This window comes from Zosterops lateralis (assembly GCF_965231275.1).
Source record: "Zosterops lateralis genome assembly, chromosome: 10".
Taxonomy (NCBI): domain Eukaryota; kingdom Metazoa; phylum Chordata; class Aves; order Passeriformes; family Zosteropidae; genus Zosterops; species Zosterops lateralis.
In genome coordinates, this window is record NC_139770.1 from 9757285 (window position 1) to 9778943 (window position 21659).

Below are 21659 nucleotides of genomic sequence, written 5' to 3' on the forward strand. Positions count from 1 at the left end.
AACAAGTGATGGATGGAGCAAGACCTACCTGCAGAAACAGAGCAACAGCTAAACAGCAGATACAAGCAACGGAAGTGTTCATCACATTAGATTCCAAATTCCTGGCCTTATACTTTATTGTTAGAACCCATAGTATTTAGGATCACTTAGTAATTTCTTCTTCAGAGTTCAGCCCTTCTGTCCATACTTAAACTGAGGACATGAGCAAACGCAGCTGAGTGCAGAGTGCAAGAAACTCCTCTTGGTTTTACTTCTATTATGGTGAGGCTTTTAAAAACAAGTTCATTTTATACAGAACATTGTTTCAAAGAACCACTTCTAAAATAACATCATGCCTTCACTAAGACTGCTTTTGCCATCTGAGCTGTGTTGGAGGCTGTGCTTCTTTACCTGAAGGTGACTCATTCACTCTTTGGCAAGCATTCAGTACCATGGATGAAACACCCACTATGACAAAAAGCTGAACTTTTTGATATCCAAAATGGAATCTATTTGGACCTTCAAAACCTACTAATAGAAGCTCTGGAAGACATGTCTCTGTGTAATCAGATGGTTTAGGTCATCACACAATGTATCTGGAAATAAGACTCATTCCTGCGACTAAAAGCCTTTCCACTTAAATTAACTTGTCAGATGTAGCAGGTTAAAAATAACTAACTCCTTGATTCCACCTTCCACTTGAGAATAAAGCAACCTGGATAAAAATAGGACTCTCAGATTTGCTTTCAAATCTGCATGCTTTAGCTACTAAAGATGGCAGGCAGTGCACGTCAGCATTCTGTGCTTTTGGCAGCACAAGTTACACTCGGGAGCGCTCACGCAAGAGCCTCAGACCAAATGTTTAATACAGGAAGAGATGAGACAGATAAGCAAAGATTCATCAAAGACTTAGAAGCATGACATATTACTTTGCCTGTGCACCTGTTCTGAAACTGCAATTCTGTACCACTACAGATTATTATACACATGTGGGAGAAACAGAGGGAGCTTATTCCCAAGTTTACTTGCTGCTTGTTCCAGTGAGTGCTCACTTCCCACAGCAGAAGTGAGAATCCCACTATAAAAGGTTAATCCCCACAAAAGGTCTTTTACCATCCATAAGAATTAACCTTCACTGATCCTTATAAAGTGAGAGTAAAATGTACTCCTGAAACTACAAGAAATTTAATTAAATTTCATTGCACTTGGCTTTACTACATGGATCATCCATGAATCATGTATTACAGGAAAGATGAAAAGAGCTAGAAGTTAAGCAAAACACCTGCTGTTTTCCTGTCACTGGCACTCCAAGGGCAAAGGAGTATTGATTTTGGAGTATTGAACATACGTTTAAAGTTCAGTGGCAACTTGACAGTAAGAAAACTCTAAGAAAAGTTTTGAAGACAAAATTCCAAGAATGTGGCAGTAATGTACAAAAACATTCTAAGTTATCTATTCTGTACAATCAGGAAAAGAAACTCCATACCCAGAAAAGTTAAAGAATTTAAAGCAGTGCTGTACTCCAGCTGGCTGGTAGTGTACATATGTGAGAAATCCATCTGCATGTGTGCTGTTTGCACACAAATGTGTCTGTGGCAGGAGGGAGCAGGAGCAATCTTGGCCACAGATGCTTCTTTCTGGCCCTCACCTTGTTTCCAGTGCCTGCACAGCAGATCCCCAGAGCCATGGCAGCCCCATAACGCACATGGGGATTGTAGCTCTCTGACAGCAAAGAAACCACACTCGGACACTGCTCTGGAGTCCTAGAGAACGGAAAAAAAAATTTGTTTATTAGTAATGTTCTTCAAAATACGGTATTGTACTTCAAAATATGGTGACTTCACTCTGTTCATACCTGAAAATTTCAAATTGCTCTTTCACGCTGTGTATTTTTTAATTTCTCAAAACTTAACCAGAGGGAAGGAACAAATGGGCTAAGAGAACAAATGGGTTAAGAGATTAATTAACAAATTAATAAACTTCCCTATCACTGCAGATAATCACACAGAGTTCCCACTACTGAAGCCTTCCTTAGTGCTCATTTTCTGCCTTTAAAAGTTCACCCAGCAGAATGATATATCTGTTGAGGCTGAGGTCTTTATCTCCAGAAATCATGCCTTTTTGACAGGCTTTCCACTAGCAGAGGTTTACCTTCCACGAGACACATAGTACTAAATTTCCCATCAGTAGACACAAAACTCACCTCCAGTATTCAATCAGCCTTCAAGGTTGGCAGGTCCCAAACTCCCTTTTGCAATCACAGCTTCTGCCAACTCCTCCTCACCCCCACCTACTGCTGTAAATCACAGTACGGGAGGAAATGCTGATACAACACACACTTCCAATCAGTTTATGAGCAATTTCTACTGCTGTATCCTCAGTGTCATGCTGGGACTGTTGCTGCCTTGTAAGAGACTGAAATGGGCGTATATGCTCTCTGCCTCACCAGCTGGGAACCAGAGTCCTGCTGGCCACTACAGCAACAAAATTTCCAGCCCAGTGCTGGAATTTTCCACAACCAGAAATATATGTTGCTAATGCAAACAGCTTTGTAAATATTGAGTATTTCTGAAGTAGTGCAGAACTCACAGGTGTTAATATATTGATTTCCTTCCTGTCTTCATGGTCATATTTATTCCTCCTCTAACTTTGCTGCCACACAAACCACTCCATAATATGGAACACTGTCAATTTCAGCATATTGGGTCTCATGCCACGATGAATACAAGAGCAATGCAGGAATGCAGTTGGTAAGTACACACTCATGAAGAAGAAAGATGCAAAACTATAAACTGTAAGTGATTTCATTATATCTGTTTATAGAGTGAACATCATCTGGCTCTTCATGCTGTCTCACTGTGTCTTGCAGCCTAGACTAGCATTTTAATTGTCACATTCACAATCCTATAAGTAGTCTTGTAAGCATTTATTCTGCTATAAACTGATTTCATACTAAAATGTACCTAGGAAGAAGCCAAGAGCACCTTAGTTTTAGTTTCCTTTCTTATATTTGCTACACTGAAAGATGGAGGTTGGAGGGTGGCAGCAGTACCTGTTGGTACACAGGAATTATAGCATCATGTAAAATCATTGCCTGTCAAGCACTCGACAATTCAAGAGAGAGAAAAACCACTATAGAATAAACTCCAGCATGGGTTTTATTTAAATGAATAGCTGAATCATAGAAAACAGGAATGAAAAAGACTTTAAGCAATAATCTAGTTCTCTTCTTTCATTGTGACAGGGAACAGAAGACACGTTCATATAATGACACACTCATACTTCAGTTATACCCTACACACACAATCAATTAATTTCTACTCTAGCTATTCCCATTTCAACACTTTCCCACAGTCTCCTCTGACAACTAGTCCTGAACTCCTCTCTGCACTCCACTCTCCTACTCCAGCTGATCACAGACAGGCAGCACCACTACACGGGCTCCAGTCCTCCTCCAGAATTGCTAAGGAACCCAAAGGCACCCACGCTTCAGAGGCTACTCAGTGCCTCAGCAGTAATGGCAGCAAGGACCCACATGTTCCCCCACCCACCACTTCCATCTGAGTCTTCCCAAAGCATCCACATGGGGAAAGAATCCCATCTACCAACATCAACAACCCCCCCAGCCTTCCACAGCAGCACAAAATACCCACAAGAGAGAAGGAAACACAAAGCTGCCTCTAAGACGCAGCCATGATGACATATGATGACATATGTTAAAAAAGGGAGAAAAGCTGGGCAACAGAACAATTCTGTCATGCCCTGTGAGTGAAGATGACCAACTAAAAGACATTTAAAACTACCTATCAGTCTCTTGCTCAAATAACAGCTTAGGTGCTGACAACGTTTTTTTTAAAAATGAGCTGATGTGGAGACCAGGAGACACGAATCCTATAATAAATGAGGCCAAGCACTCAGCTGCACAGAAGACTTCAGCTCTCGCACAGAGACCCCTAACACCTTTGTGTTTGCTTTACCGCATATAATGTTAAACAGGCAGATTGTGAGCCAAAGAAGAGAAAAACACTTTCTGGCAAAGATGTCATTATGCCCTCTGAAGCATTAATCATTAAATTCCTGTTCAAAAAGCTGGATTTTATAGAATCATTAACTTGGACACATATTTGTGTCTGCAGGCTCAGAAGTTCTAACACAGTTTTTATTATAAAATCAGGATTAATGTGCACTAATTGATTTTTGAATTTTTGGCCAGACTTAAATTATTTGTGGCCATTATTTGAAATACTTTTATCTCAAATCTATCCATAAAACAGTCAAACATTTTGACAGGAGGCTTCCATAAATCCACTTTGGGAGTTGCAGCAACTTAACGGGTCCCATCACTTTCCTCAAAACCTTAATCTTCAAAAAATGTCTTCCCACTTAACAGAGATCTAGAAGGCAGATCAAAAATTGGAAAAGAGTCTTGCAAAAGTGTGTATCAGAGGAACAGGACCTCAGTGCACGAGAGCACTGCTGGCATCAATGCTGAAGCAGTAACATTTGCTTACTCCTTTATTGCTGAGATGTTTTACAAAATCCTACAGAGTGTTGCCAAAGGTCAGCCCATATAAACCCAAACCCACACTCCATAAAATTTATAAAACTCAAAACAATTCTGTCAAGTGATCAAAAGAAAAGTTAAAAAGCCCTCATAAGCAGTCACAGGCTGCAATTGTGCTCCCATGGCATTACTTCCATCTGGTAATCCACTTGGGGACATGACCATGTTCTCCTTCCCTTGGCCCTTCCCTGAGAGCACAGCCCCTCGAGCTGCTGACGTGACATTCAGCACAATCCAGAGGGACAGTCCTCCTGCTCATGGAGGAAGTTTCTGCTTCACTGTTACCAAGCCCGACACAGGCTCCCAAACCAAGTCCACCCTTCTGGCTCCCTGGAGGAGACCTCCACCACTCCGCTGACTGCTGATGGCTGAATCAATGTGGTTACAGAGTAGAAACCTCTGGTGGGAGATGGAGAGAAATAATGAAGAGTGTAAGAAATCTTATTAACACTACTAAAAAAGAGAAATGGTTTGTCACAACTCACACTCAGCAACCCACTACTCCTACTCAGTGCTAATACAGATATCTGTCATTACTTCAAATTAAACACAGAATATAACATCGCATGAAATACCAAAATAACATCTGGAGAGTCAGTGGGCAGAAGTTTTATCTCCAGACACAAATTTTTCCTCCCTTCTTTAAAGTCATAGTAAAAATTCTAAGCCTGAAGTAGATTTAATATATTCTGAGGACAGAAGCAATGTACCATACTCCTCTAGCATGACCTTCCCATAACACAGTCCAGTAATTTCATCTTAAAATTCCTACATTAAAGCCTAAGGCATGTCTCTAAACTGGGCTGTGTATCTTAGAAAGATAGGCAATGTCTATTTTTGAAAACGAAATTATCTTTAATGCACTGGTTCCTTCCTTTTTTCCTAACACTGGTTTTACTCAAGCAGTTTGCTTTTGCAATTATACTTTACTACAACAGCAAAATGAGGACAAAAAAATGGCCCAATTATTTCCTTCATTTTCATCTGAAAATTGCTCAGCTGCTCCTAGATAAGCCATGAAACCACAGACGTCAGTGAACCCAGACCTGTACACAAAAAAAATCAACATCATAACTACCTTCAACTTTGTTCTGTTACCAGGAAACTAAATGGATAAAGAAGCCAAAAATCTCAAGAAGTTTCTTCCATGGGACTTCAACAGTGTACTCAGCTACAGCTTTGTTTTCACTCTACATCAGAATAAATTTTACTGTTATGATAAATGAGCTGCAGATAAAGGACTTCCTCCAAGATCGAGTTCAGTTTGTTTCAAAAGTCAAACAAAATCATAAAGAAAAATAAAGATGCACAAAGACAGCAATAAGACATTCTCAGCAAAATATAACAGCTGGCATTTTATTAGTTTTACTCACCAACTGGTTGCTCTTGAAACCTCTGCAAGAAACAAACACCCTACAACTATGGATTTTGAATCTTCCCAGGAACTAGAATCAGAGGATCTGCCTGACTCCTACCCAACTGTCTTAGCCTCAACTCTGAACTCCTTGTGGGACTGTTATTTCTTACATATATATATAAGAACATTTTTTTATGTATATGTATCTCAATGTCATATGGTCTCCATAAAAAGCTGATACTAGAATTTCTGAGAAACCAAAGATAATTTTGAATTCTTCATTACTTCCTAAGAGAGATGAAGGAAAACTTTTCTTAGGCCTCCAGTGCAAAAATTAACAGAACGAAAACCAGGATGTTGACTGTTAACACAGACTAATATGAAAAAAAACCTGTCCAGGTCAGCTGGACACAGAAGGTGGTCAGATTCCCCTTCTATCCATGGTGCTGACCTAACCTGCTTTTTTTCTGAAAGTCTTTACAATTGCACCATCTGCAGATATCATAGTTCTCAGGAGGCTTTGCCTGCAAGAGCCTTATTGGGCTACTGGAAGTTGAGTATCACAGTTAGGTACATCGGCTGTTAACAATCCACTCCAATCTTTTTTCCCCATGAGATATCCACCAACATAAACTAAAAACTCAGACTGCCATACCTTGGAGCACATTCCACTTCAAGTGTCTTAGATCACAGACCAGTTAAAAGCACATTCTTTGAACAGTTTATCTCCAATCCTCTAAGCTGCACATCTTCAAGGTTAATGCATTTCTGCTATTTTTCTTTATATTTCGGCATTTTTTAAACATGAAACTCCACATAAATACATACATATATATATACATATACATACATACATACATATATATCTATCTGGTAGCATCAATAAGTAAATATACAGAATACTGAAAAAAACCCCATCACACTGGTCTCATGACTGAGACTAAAAATGGAAGCATCTGAAGCATCACTAACATGCACTTCTTTCTTAGTCTAAATATTTAAGGACTATACAACTCATTGAAAAATGAAATGTCAGAGAATTGAAGAACAATGTCAAATATATCTTCTAAATTCCTCATTAAGTGTCCCCAGTCATGTTTCAAAAGGTTCTAAATATTTATAACTTTTATAAACTATTGGTCATTAATTAATCATTTTATACAGAACTATTTCCACACGTTTTAGTGGTGTAGTGGCAATTAAAAAAAAAAAAAGGCAGCTTAACAGAAGTTTCATTTCATCCATGAATGAGTTAACAAAGGAGAAATGCAGTTATTAACTGCAGTTTGTGGTCATTTCTGGAGGAGGGAATGTGCAACAGAAAGGGAAATATATAGAAAACAGAAAAACCTGCTGAGAAAAATGCAACAAACTGATATATTCAGTGTAGACTAAACATCCCGTCTCTCTCCGGACAAAAATGATCCCAGCTATTCCCAAACCAGGAATTTCCTGCAACTCTCTCACATAAAACACAGCAAGTGAACTTGAGGGATACATACTGACTGAACAGCACTCACCAGAGACAGCTCATATCTGATGGAGACATGGCTCTATAAAATAACACTGGCAATTTGAAAACAGAACTAACAGCAAGGGATGGGAAATAAAAATAATATCTATGTATGGCTCAAATATTCAATTTACAGTGGACCGGGAGTGGGGTCTAGCGTGATTTAAGGTTTACCATCTTTAACACAGGAGAAGAGCTGGACGCAGAGGCAGGACAGTGGCCTGCACAAAAAGCCTGGCCAGAAGGAACAGTGAAGGACCTGCTGCAGCTCTGTAAGAGATATAGTGAAAGATGTGCTTCTCGAATCATTCAGACCCAGTAAAGTTCAGAAAACATTACAAAGCCCAGGTATGTTTTTCATCTCCCTGAAATTAAACAATGCACCAAAGAGGTTAAAATGCTTGCAAGCCAACATACCACTAAACTTGTATCATCTTCTGCAAGTTCCTAAGATAATTGGTTTTATCTGTATTTTAAAAATAATTTCCTTTTCAATTAGATATAAATGTATTCATTAACTTTCATCAGAACAATCTGCAGTAAAAACGTCAAGTACAGCTAGATTAACGGCAGGATATCCTTCAAGATTTATAAAATATAAACCAGAAGTTGATTAGACATAGTGAAACTTTAGAAAAACTGAATCCAAATGCTCATTAGCCAAAAAAGGTATTGTCCTGTCTCAATTTCCACTTTTTATATGTTTTCATGTGCTCGGCTCTCTCAGTACTGTCAGTGGTGACAATAGGGAGGTGGCCAGATAAGGAAACCATAGCTGGATTAATCTTTATTTTTGTAATATATACTCTTCTGATGAATAAAGAAATCAACACTCAATTGTAAATTAACACAGCATGGAATCTTACTGACAGTTTCTTTAAACAGGAAAAATAAGGAACAAGTCAAAACTACTGAAAATTCTATTGTATGATCTCAATACACTTTAAGTATTTCTGTTAATTTTTGATGGCAGCTTTCTCTCTTTGGCCCCCCAATACCTGCATTCTAGAGACAAAATATTTTTCTTTTTAAAAGAAATATAAAATGATGTACAGTTCACTGAGGACCTGATTTCCAGCTCAAGGCTGCTGAGCACTAGCAATTCATGGAATGTAATAGCTGGTGTCATACAGAGGGTCAGACCATGATCTCATGGTCTCTTCTGGCCTTTACTCAAGGACTTATTACACAATTTTGCAGCTAATGTCCTTGGAAATGAACTCTATTTCCATTTTAATGCAGAACTATAAGATGACGTTGAGGCTATACACACATCTGACTGAAAGTTGGAAGGTAAGAAAAGAGAACACTCAGGATAATAAAAAGCAGCTGCAGAAGGAAAGTTTAAAGTAACAGTGCACACACTTAAAATAAATGTGCTAGACAATACTTTTATGAAGTTAGGCAAGAAAATAACTGGAGTGTTTACAGGGCTGCAGAACTTTTCAGGGTTAACTGTGCTTCTGTCCAGAAAGCAAGTGAGCAAGAGAGCCCAAAGAGCGGGCAGCAGACAGACAGACAGACAGGCTACGGTGCACAGAGACAGAATGCTGTAGGGTGAGGGGTCATTTCCAGGACCAGCACATCCTTATACAGCTACAGGGAGCACACATTATAGTGCTGGAGCAGTGAAACAATTAACTCTCTCTGTCTCATTTCCAGGCAAACCCCCCAGCCACTCCCGTCCCTGCTTTTCCAACACTGGAGCTGGATACGCTCACTGGAAGGAGTCAATCAACGAACAGGATAGCAGCAAACTGCGAGCTTTGCTTACGAACAAAGAGAGAACTGCACACAGACTCTGATGATCACCTAAGTAGAATCAACAAAGAATGGAAGTTAAAGGACAGCAAATGAGAATACAACCTTATTTCTATCCTTTTTTACGTGTGGTAAGAATTATTCTTCACCTCCATTTCAGAGTTGGAGAAAATATCTGGATGAGAAGAAATACAGTTTTCCCAAAACAGAAATTCTTAATCTTCATGATAGAAGAAATGTGTTAAAATAAAGCACACAAAGAGACAAGCTTCAGAAATATTATAAAAGCCAAAAAAGCAAATGAACAACTTGTTTTCCAGAAAGTACTGAAAAATCTCAACTTTGAACATATGATGAAAAAGAAAATGAAAATTATAAAGGATCATCCTGGATGCAAAGTGAACTCTACTAAAATGCAAGAGAAAGAGGTAAGGCTTTCTTCACCTGAAAACTGCAACACATCAAATCTTCTCAGTAACTGACCATTTGTTCAGCTTAATGTCAGGACAGCTGTTCGAGTCTCTGTTGAAGGGGGAAATGCGAGCCTTAAGTCTTTAGCAGAGTTGACAGAGAAAGAAAGACAGAGGGAGAGAACGGGCTTGCTTAATAAAAGCCTTGGTCATATTACAAAACCAAGCATTTTACTCACCCCCACCCCTTCAAGTAATGGGTAAATTTAGATGTCTCAGTTCGATAAATTTCTACAGTCCCCTTGAGACTGTCAGCAGTGTTTTATTGTCTGTAGCTTCCTGACACTCACCTGATAAATTAGGAAGTGCTGAGATTAAAACGGAAACCTCATACATAATTTCTGAAGATATTTTTGGGGTTATCCTCTGAGGAGAAACAGGATTCTTAATAAGGGGAAATATGGGAACTGCTGTCTGCCTACGCACATGCTGCTAGAGACTAGACACTCGGGAGAGGAGGAGTTGCACATACACAACTCCAGCATCTGCCTCTGCATCAGTTTGTACTCAGAAGGAGCAAATTGACATAGACTGCACCTAAAGGGAATCGTTCTGCATTCAGATTCATCTATCACTCTTTACCATTGCAGGAAAAAAAGAAAAAAAGAAGGAAGCTAATGCACTGCTTATTTTTGACAGCTACTGGCTTTTTCCTTATAACCTTCTGAAGTCTGAATGTCACTATAAAGAAGAGACCAGACTCCTGAACCCTACCAACCAGAGATGGACACAAGACAGGACTTTCCTTTTTAAAACTCTTTTGTGCCCAGCAAGGCACAGAACAAAATAATTGGATACCAGCTCAGACATGGTTATAGTATCTCAAAATAGCAGATGACCAGTTCACTATACTGACCATGCTGGCCTTTCTTCAGGACCATCCTGGACCACAGAGGAACAGAGAACTCGTACATCGTACGCAGCTCCTGCACAAAATACATCTCCTGAAGACATTCCGCTGCACACAAAAATGTCCCATCCTTTACAGTCCTTGAATGGATCTGGAGCTGAAAATGCATCTTTGTTGCCTCTCTCAGTAACAGGAACACACAAGCAGGACTACCCAAGTGAGGAACAAGGAAACAAAGTGCACTGGGTAGCATTGCTGATCCTCCTGGTGATAATCCCCACCATTGGGGGGAACATACTTGTCATTCTGGCCGTGTCCTTGGAGAAAAAGTTGCAATATGCTACCAACTACTTTCTGACGTCCTTGGCAGTGGCAGATTTGCTTGTGGGTCTGTTTGTGATGCCAATTGCCCTTCTCATAATATTATTTGGTAAGTGCAGCATGTTTCTTTCATCAGGTTTGCATATGGGGTACAATTTTGGGAGGTCTAAATTAAACAGAAAAGTTGTTTGCTTTCCAGTATTATAATTTTAAAAATCACTAGGATGAGGGCTGCTAAATCTTCTCTCCCTCTCACCTTAATACAGCCTAATGTCTTCATGAGAAGTGCAACTATGTGGATCCTTTGAAACAAACCATTCAAAAATCATCCAAGACTTAAAAATATTCAAATAGGAGCTGAAGCACAGGGAATTACATTTTGTACAGTGTAATGTAATTTTTTAACAACATCAGCACAATGCTATTTGTTGTCTTACATTACACTAATTGCAGGCAGTATTCTCTTAACTTGAAATCAAGGCTAAATATCTCTTCAGTACACTGAACAGGTTTTGAACTTTCTATGAGTAAAGCACCTGATTTTACCTGAGTATTGCCTCCATGACCAGTCATATATTTACATGGTCACTCAGAGTTGGTCCCTGGCACCATCACTGACAACAAACTTTACCAGTACTGGTTTCAGAGAAACTGATTTTCTCCCACCCTGGGGAAAGCCACGGGTTCAAAAGACATCACAATTAAATCATCTGTCAAGCCAAGGAAGCCTCTATCCTTCTACCTAATGTTTGTGATACATATTTGTCATTTAGTCTATTTCATATGAAATAAAATAGGTCTTTTTTCACATGAACAAACATTGGATGTGACATTTTCTTTCTTGTTAGTCCTTACAGAACAAGCATGATTTTTCCACAGTCTCCCACACCCAGCTTTATTTCAGATACTGCTTCTGACAACTAATTAGAGTCAGCTCCATGGAAGTCTCTCTCTTTTACTGCCAATTTTTCTTTAAGAATGCATTTTAAATTGTTTATTTTCATATCATAAATGGAAAAAAAAAATCAATGAGACAGGTTTTTCAATAAACTTAAACATTTATATAATTACCTTTAAGGTACACTGGGTCCTAAGAAAGGCTGCAGAACTTCATTTTTCCTAGGCTAGACTCTACGAGTTGCCTGAGCAACAAGCAAAAACAATAATAAACTTTATTTCAGAAAGGCCATCAGTAGCTTCTGTTTGCTACAGAAAACTGGTATCACTTTATTAACAAATGTGTTTATTCATTAAATGCCTTGAGAATTTCTGTGTGCTACTGACTTCTTCTCCCCAAACAGAAGTGTGAACGAGAGGTCAGAATTCAGCATTGAGACCATAGAATAGGGATTTTTTTTTTTTCAAGCAACAGCTTCTAAAAAGAAAACTGAACGTACATAACTGAGACAGCGATTTCTAACTCAAAGAAAAAGTCACTTATAGAAAACATGGTATGTCATGTATGTGCACGTGTGTGGGAGGCAAGAAGCAGACAGTATCTCCATACTTACACAGGGATGCTGTAACTGCTTCGTGCCTGTCCAAAGGTCTCATTGCTAACAACAATAAAGTTACCAGCCATAAAAAGTATTAGTATTGACTAGCAATCAATATAAAAGGGAGGCAAATTTTAGATTTTATGGAGTAGGTTTTTGGCAGTGGTGGAGTTTTCTTGTTTTGGATTTTTTTTATTATTATTTTCATTCTGCTAGACTAACAAATCTTTCCTTTATAACTTCATAAGCACTCTATTGCTCCTTAATCTCTCAATTAATCCACTGCTAAACCCTGGTTACAACAGTTTAAAGCATGCTAGGAATCTTAATTCAAAAGTCAAACAAAAACGTCTTTCATGGTGCAGGAAATTTACCAGAAAGTAGTAAAATCAGTTATAATTAATTAAGACCACAACCTGCCTTCCACACAACAGTGGTTAAAACTAAAATTTCTTGCATACAAGTCTCTCTTTGGCAGCCAACTAGAAAAACTGCTTTGCCTCTTTACCAACTGGGAGGAGATGCTGAGGTGTTTATAGAAGTTCAAAGCATGAGCAAAACATGAGAAATTACTGGAATGAAGACAGAACAGACATTAAATGCATAACAAGTCTAAATCTTGAAGCTACATTAGCCAGATAACTACTCCAACAAAGAATAGTCATTGACAGCCAGAGAGCAAACTAAATCCAGCCTCCTGGCACCTCCACACAGGAATGTTTCCATAATAATGAAAGCAGCGTCTAGATACAGAGTACAAATATTATGCTTCCGATTTGGGATTGCTATCTAATTATGTGGAGAAGATTTGAAGGAAAAGGTGTGAACTAAAGTGCAGTCACATTAAGATCCTGACTGTACAAACTAATGTGTCACAGGGTGTTCAAAATCAAAACCTGCTACAGACATTGGCTCCACACCCTGACAGAACATTCACCAAAAAATCTGCAGAAATAGACTGTGCCTGTAACAAAGAGCTGCCCCTTTTAAAAGTAAGTAAATAAATGAATCTGTAAATTCACTTGCAGGTGTAGTGCCATAAGCAGCATGATTTATTCTCAGCAGAGCAACCAAAATGTACTCTGATACAAACATACACAGAAATTTTAATTTGGGAGTGTGAGTGTTAGAATACATAAACATTTCATAGCTTTTATAGCTCACTAAAGTATTCTCATTTCTTTAAAAAAATCAAGGAGGGACCACTAGGAGATAACTGCACTCTCTGAAATCTAGCTTTCAAAACAGTTATCTCAATTTCTAACACTCAGAACTATTGAAATGCATTAAATAGTGAAATTAGCAAACAAACTTGAGAGATCCTCCCCTTTGCAAAGCCTGCAGCAGGAAGTCTGGGCTACTTGAAGATAACACATGTACCATCTTTTAAAATACATTCTTTCCTCCTGATAATCGTCCACTTAAAATCAGAAAGTAATGCTGATCATCCTAGGCTGCAAACCTTTATTTTAGTCTATCACAAGCAACCAGTCCTAATCTTCCCCCATTACTGATGATGAACCACAACAAATTTTCCCTTCTTGCTTGTGCAAACTGCCAGAGAAAACTTTAACTGGGGACTACTTTCCAAAATCTCAAATTAAAGATAACTAAGAAAACAAGGGTTTATGAGAAAGTAAGCCTAATTGATAAAAATACTTTGAATAAATTAAAAATCCTAAAGAACATCCTGGAGACACCAGGCTTTGGCACCATGGAGCTAAGCACTGCCATGAGGGTGAACACGCCACATGCAGCTACAGAAACACACACCAGTGTGAAGATTGAAGCTTAGGCTTAAAGGAGCTGAAAATATCAATTTTCATTTCAGCAAAAGCATCATTATAATACAACAACAAACCCTTTACAGGTAACACATTTCTGCAGCCCTTACAGCAGAAGAACAACTGGTTTCCAAGTTTATTTAAAGACTTCTCTCAATCATACTTATACATGTACACAAGAAGTGCTTTTTCTCAAGCTTTCAAAAAATATTTTGGCTTACAGCAAGAGCAGCTCTTCGATAGTGTACTTTGTTTTAAGGATTACACATTTCCAAGGTATTTCCTATAAAGCTTTTCTTAAATAAAAATTAATCGAGGGTAGACAGTTGTGGTAAAAGCTCATTTTACTTCTCTTAAGGTGCAAGACAAATCTTAAAGGATGTATTTGGTCTTATTTTGACTCAAAATAAGCAAAATATGCAACAGCAGTACTGCTGCAGCACCGGGAGGATCTGAGGCAAGGTTTGTAGGAAGAAGAAATTTCTGTTTAACTTATACCACCTGACAGTTGGAGAACCCAGACAAATTTTCAGGCAGGCATCTTTGTCAGTTAACCAAGGCATTAAAAAAAATCAACTTAAAAATCCAATCCCTATTAGCTCCCAAAAAAAATAGGAGTGGAGAATCTCTGCCCTGTAGATCTGCTTACGAAATGCAGATCTACAGTAGGAGAATCAGAACAGTCCAAACTAAGCATGACTTGCTAATGGCTTTGTATCACTACATGGCAGGACATATTCATTTTATGTTCTGAATTATAAAGCAGGACAAAAACCAAGCAGGTCACCATCACGTTCAAGGGTCAGAGATGCTTTCTGAGTCATGAAAGGGAATTAATATTCCATTATTTCCCAACTCCTAAATGAATAGAATAGGCCAACAGCGATAGACAGCATCACCATCACCAGAAAAGGAGAAGAACTCAGTCCAGAGCACTGCCTCAAACAACAGGCACAAAGCTTCTAATGCAGGTGTAACCTACAAATCACAGTAAGTCATAGCAAAATACACCACAGAATGAATCCTAGATAACTGTATGACTCTTCTGGACTTTAAAGTATGAGTTTCATTATACTTGTTTCATAACCATTTGTTAATAACCATCATCTTCAGTCCTTATCAGTTACTGCATTTAAAGTTCACTTTGGCTTTGTTTGGACAAAAACTGGCATCTCTACACAGAAATCCAGCAGGGACATAATGCTATAAATCATGAATGTGATAACCTACTGACTTCTGCACCCAGTTCAAAACTAGACAAAAAAAAAAAAAAAAAAAAGAAAATAGAAAGCTTTCTCTGTTCAGTTGCACTTATCAACTCACAGAAGCTCTTAAAGCTCAAAAATGCACAAGATTGCTTTGTATCAGATCACTGTTTAAATGTATCTTTATTTCAAAGAAGCAAAAGGGCCTTTTCTTGCAAAGTATTTTCTTCTGCAAACAGTAAATTAACTAAAAAAGGAAAGACTTCTTACTGGGATTCTCCAGATCTCAAAGCAGTTATAATCCAGGGAATGGCATGCGAGTACTATCCAAAAGAAGTATTAGCTGCTCACTTCAAAACCAGCTGTGTTATCTGCCATCCTTCAAGTTGTAGAACACACTTTCTATTGTTCATGTTTTATGGGAACTAATCCTTTATAACAAAGTCAAAAGAAGCTGTCAGTTTTCTGGAATGAGCAAAAACATTTCAAGCCCATCAAATCAGTTACTTCTTTTAACTCTATTTTTTTTTAATTACAGCTGGTTACATGAGCCACAATATATTTGGGTTTTTCTTTTTAAAGGAAATCTATTTCAGAAATGCACCGTACCTTACAGCCAGCTAAAAGTCTAGGCATGAAAATGAAGGATGAGTAAATGTTTCAAAATTTACTAATTACAACTTTCTCACACCTGCCTGACAGACTAAGTTTTTTGAAGCATAATTTCAACCACAGAATCTATTTTAGGAAATAATTATGGTAGATATTAAAATTGTCTGGTTAATAAATTGAAAGCAGACTGCCTCTTTCCTGTCTGCCTCACTGCCTACGTCACCCTCACCTGGAGTCCTCTGCTTTGGGGATGGATGAGGTTCAGTTCAGGGCTCCATCCATCCATTCTCTTTGTTTAACACAGAAGGTTTCCCAGCATAGTTAAGAGTGTAGACAAGTACTTGCTACGTTTGCCTTCACAAAATTTTCCATCCACTGGAGTTTATAATTCAAGTCAAAGCAGCACCGTTATCATTTCCATCAGTCATGTTATGAAAAAACGTTTTCATCTCAAATGACTGCAATGTTACCATGCTGATAAGACTGAACTTTACAAAAGTCCAGCTCATTTGGCTTTCTTGGCACGCAGGTCTATTTATGCTGACCAAAAAAATTAAAACCAATCTGATTTGTTAGAAATGCAATTCCCCCCCCCAATCATCATTCAACAAAGAACTGATTTCCCTGGCAATACTATTAATGTACTTACTGACTGAGTACAGCTGAATTTTATAAGGAAGAAAATACATTTAGTAGATCAACTTCTACCATGAGAAACAGAAAAATCTTCCTCATTCATACATTCTTTCCTGAGACTACAGGACATCCTTATAGACACACAACACTGAAGGGCACTTCAAACTGAACACTGCTTGCACTGGATTGTAATAGAAACTACTTCTGAGTGAAAACAGACCAGTTTTAAAAAATCATCAGAGTTCCATTAAGGTTCATTTGGTATTGCTGACATTGATAGGGGAGACACGGCTCTCAGAAATACAAGCCTTTTGGAAATCTGAACACTATAAAACCTTTATGTTGGACGCGGTGCAGTTGACAGACTTTATGTTTGATATAAAGATTAATATTAAAGACAGGTAACTACTCTAAGAAACAGGATACCAGACTTAAAATCCAAGCCATGGCTCTTGGGGAAACAAACAAAAAAAGGACATGCACAAAAATGTTCAATTTTTATAAAATCATTGCTGAGACAAAACAGCCCTACTCCATCACATTAGTATTCCAGTGTATCTGGCCAAGTGACACAGCAAACTCATTTTAAAGATGTGTGAACAAGATTCTTCAATATCACTCCTAAGATTCAATAGTGGTTCTACAATGACTAACACACACTTTGGTTATGATCCATTATCTCCTCCATTAAACATAACCTTGAACCACAGGACCATCAAGTGGAAACAGCTGAAAATAATCATTTAACAGCAGGCTCCCAAAAGCCAGTCATGGTCCACTTTTTACAAACTTTTTAAACCAGAATCCTTGCCACAAAAGGACAAAAAGACAGGGAAAGGTTTATAGCACACAAGTAGCCTGATGAATATGATGGCAGCAACCATGGCAGTTAGGAGCTAATTAAAATATAAGACAGAACCCATCCGAGGCAGTGACAAAGCTCAGTTCCTGTAGTACTACGAACTTTTCAAAGCTACTGATGCCACAGGAAAATGACAAGCTGAAAGTTCTCAAAACCTTTAGATTCTAATGAGTTATTTGTTCTCTTTCAGACAATACCTGGCCTTTACCGACTGCCTTATGTCCTATCTGGCTGTTCCTTGATGTCCTCTTTTCCACAGCTTCCATCATGCACCTCTGTGCCATCTCCCTGGACCGCTACATTGCGATAAAAAAGCCAATCCAGGCCAGCCAGTACAATTCATGGGCTACAACAATCATCAAAATCATCGTGGTTTGGCTCATTTCAATAGGTATGTGAGAGCTGGAGACTGGAAAAGGAACACAGAAACTTTTCATGTCCAAAACAATAGGTGAAATGTGGGGAAAATGGAGAATTTGGCCAAGTACTATTGATTAGAGAACCATAATACTCAGGCTGGCCAAAGTCCACCTCTTGGATCATACATAGCTACATCATAAAAATCTGCCTGAACTACTGCTCCTTATTAGGCTCACCAGAAAGGCCAAGGATTGAGTCAGAGTATTAATCATCACTCTTCTTCATGGTCCTAAAAGTTCAAAAATCAGAAGACAATTATCTGCATGCATAATATGTTTCCTGAGAAAGCAAGATTTCATGTTCCCGTGGTGCTACATTTTGTCCCAAACACAATTTTAAGCCTTGAATAGATGTTGGTAAAATTCTGTGCTGCATTAAGGAAGTACAAAAGGGTTAATTATTGATAGCAAAGATATAAGTGAGTGGCTGGTAACATCCAGGCTAACACTGAAGGCTAAGACAGCATATAGAAAGGCTAATGTCTAACAAAAAAAAAAAAAAGCACCAAAACCCAAACAATCACAACAACAAACCCTGAACAGTTTATATGAAGAAGTTTATATACCAACATAAAAACTTCTATGATATCAGTGTTTCTGTGATATGCATGTGGCACGTCATCTGTCTTTAATGCTTAAAAAAAATTAATCTGTTAAATAAGCTAAGGAAGTGGAAACCTTTAATTCAAATAACTTAATAAACAGTCCAGACAGCCTTAGTGCTGTATGCCCTGTATGCAAGACCAAACAAAATTATTCTGCATTATTAAGGCAAATGATGCATAGGAGAATGGGTACACCCATCTCCTTGGCTGAGGCAACCCCAAATTTCTGAGTTGAAAAAAATTCTGGAAGAGCCGTGATGATACGAGAAAAGATGCTGTCACCTACTCCCCACTCCCCAAACACCTTACATGACAAGACACTCACAAGCTGACCTTTCAATGTGTGATTTATTGCCATTAAACACCATGTACTTTTCAATTTCTTGTTATCTAACATAAAACTACTCTGCAGCTGAGCCAGGTTCTCCAAATCAAAGGTTAATTTGGTTCAATCTTCATTTTAAATGCTTGTTGTATCTGAAGGTGTGCTTCTAATTAAGAAAGGGATCAAGTTGCTGAAGGGTAACCCATTTTGCTCTTGCTGCTTTCAACCAACTTCAGTAAGCAGAGTAGCAGAGGAATACAGTAAATCCCTATATCTCATTAAGTGGTATCAGAAAACAGCACAAATCAGCTTCACCAGACAGCAAGGAACCTGTTGTTTTTGTTGTAATGTCAGACTGCTGGCAAATGAAGTGCTGACTGTAATTTAGTGGTTATAAAAAATTCATTTAAAGACAAGACTGCTAACATTTTTTTAAAACTACTGGTGAATTACAGAGCTAGCCAGTCTCATTTAAACACTCCTAAATATGCAGGAGACTTTAAACAACAAATCCATCTCAAACACACACTGCATAATTCTGGCAACTATTTAGCTACTTGTATATATGAAAGAGTCAAGCAGGGTGAAAAAAATCAGCTGTCTGTGTCCAGTCACTTGATGTGGTTAATAGAAGAGGGAAAGACAAGATTTATGTATTTACAACACTGCCCTTCAAAGAGTGCAAATGTTACCCTGGGGAAGAGAAAAAAAAGAGGGGGAGATGGCATTAGGGAAACATATTTCACTGGAGGAAAAGCCATACTAATTCTAATAACCAGAGTCAAACCAATTCATGTGTTTTACACTTGAAAAGTTGGCAACTTTATACTGCTTCCTCAATCACTACAAGTTAGGCCCTATCTCCTTAGAAAGGGCACTGTGTTAAAGCTCAGCCTGCCAAGTCTCACAAAGTACTGTTTGCCCAATTACCCACGTGATGCTCTCAACACTTCACGAGGTTGTGTCCATCACCCCGTGCCTGCTCCAGAGCTCAGGAATTGCCTTTCTTTAGAAACCCTGAGGCTTCAGGCCCAGTGAAGCGATTGAAAGCAATTACCCTTTGCTGAAACACTTGTTTTTTCTCTGACAGGCATTGCAATTCCAGTCCCTATCAGAGGCATTGAGGACGGAAATGGCAACTCTACAAACATCACGTGTGCCCTGATGCCTGATCGTTTTCATGACTTCATTCTGTACGGATCAGTGGCTTCCTTCTTCATTCCCCTCGCTATCATGATCGTCACTTATTTCCTGACAATCCAAGTGCTGCACAAAAAGGCCTATTTGATCAACAAGCCACCCCAGCGCTTCACCTGGTCAACAGTGTCCACAGTCTTTCAGCGTGACACAACACCTGCCTCCTCACCAGAGAAGGTGGCCATGCTAAATGGCTCCAGAAAGGACCAGACTTTGTCCAGTGACGTGCCTATCCACAGGACATCCACAATAGGGAGGAAGTCCATGCAAACAATAACCAATGAACAAAGGGCATCAAAAGTTCTGGGGATTGTATTTTTTCTTTTCTTGCTGATGTGGTGCCCATTCTTCATAACAAACATCAGCTCAGTTCTGTGCAATTCCTGCAACCAGGAGGTTTTTCAAAAGCTTTTGGAGATATTTGTTTGGATAGGGTATGTATCCTCAGGAGTGAACCCTCTTGTATATACACTCTTCAATAAAACATTTAGGGAGGCTTTCAGCAGGTACATCACGTGCAACTATCGGACCACAAAGCCTATCAAGGCCCTTCGGCAGTGCTCCAGCAGGATCTCTTTCAGAAACTCTGTAGCAGAAAATTCCAAGCTCTTTGTCATGAATGGGATGAGAAATGGGATTAACCCCATTATGTACCAGAGCCCAATGAGGCTGAGGAGCTCACCCATCCAAGCATCATCGGCCATTCTGCTGGATACGTTGCTGCTCACTGAGAATGAGGTTGATAAAACAGAAGAACAAGTCAGCTATGTATAGTGAATGGCAGCCATGTCCATACAGCATTACTGTATGTATTATTCTAAATAACTGTGCTGTAAGAGGGTATAAATATTACTGTTTTCTGTTATTTATGTGAGCAATATCTTATAAATTTATATTAATTCCTCTCCTCCAAAGTCTCCTCTACTTTAACCCCAACCCCATGGTGGCAACCACAATTTCATTCCATGACAAATGACTCATGCAGAACTGTAGCCTAAGGAAGAAGGAAATAAATAAAAGCTAAATCAGTTTAAGTATCTGAGTTCAGTTCTCATCACCTTCAGTTTCTTCAATGCATGTCTTTATAAGAAAGTCTTTCTGTACAAACACTACTCTAACATTCGCTCTGGCAAGAAGACAAAACTTCATAGGTTGATGCTCTACAATGGAAGTAGCAGAGGGATACAAGCTCACTGGTTTTAATTTAGATTTCTGTAAACAGACCAGCACACACACTCACTGCTTTCCCTCCTACAGCTGTATTTCTCTGCTGAGACTGAGCTTTCACATAGGAGCTTTCCTTGTTCTGTGAGGGTGTGGAAATCAAAAGCAGAATCACTCACTCCAGAGACCAATGTACAAGCCCATTCCATAAGGCATGATTAAAAATTCCATATATGGAAATTATCCCTTTGCTGTATGGATGGGCAGAATATTTCACCCACCTGAATTTCATCTCCATTACATTCACATACACATAAGCTCAGTGTTGCCAGATTATTTACAGAAAACTGCCCTTTTTTCTTTTCATACTAAGAACATGAATTATTTAATCAAAGTAACACACTACATAATCAATGATCCTAAGAAAAACAAGATACACAATGCCTGGAACATCCCTATAATTTATATGAACAAGCTTCCTTTTTAATGACCATGGAAACTTCAGTGAAAGACTCCCCTCATCCAATGTAGTTCACAGA

The 21659-nt window shown here is 38.7% G+C and overlaps 2 protein-coding genes across 3 annotated transcripts in view; one reads left to right on the plus strand and one right to left on the minus strand.

Moving 5' to 3' along the window:
• The window catches only part of PSMD1 (proteasome 26S subunit, non-ATPase 1), a 66807-nt gene that overhangs the window by 20400 nt on the left and 24748 nt on the right, over positions 1–21659 (minus strand). The window contains exon 17 of the mRNA XM_083868381.1: positions 1628–1742. Coding sequence (XP_083724507.1) covers positions 1628–1742 — 115 coding nt within the window. The remainder of the gene's footprint in view (positions 1–1627; positions 1743–21659) is intronic.
• HTR2B (5-hydroxytryptamine receptor 2B) lies at positions 8682–20970 on the plus strand. Of its 2 annotated transcripts, XM_083868383.1 has the most exons (5): positions 8682–8706; positions 9076–9602; positions 10284–10924; positions 17601–17801; positions 19850–20970. In XM_083868383.1, the coding sequence occupies exons 3-5, from the start codon at positions 10615–10617 to the stop codon at positions 20728–20730; spliced, it is 1392 nt and encodes a 463-aa protein (XP_083724509.1). In that variant the 5' UTR covers positions 8682–8706; positions 9076–9602; positions 10284–10614; the 3' UTR covers positions 20731–20970. The 2 variants fall into 2 exon arrangements, with proteins under 2 accessions (XP_083724509.1, XP_083724508.1); XM_083868382.1 differs by lacking the exons at positions 8682–8706; positions 9076–9602 and having other exon boundaries at positions 9863–10924.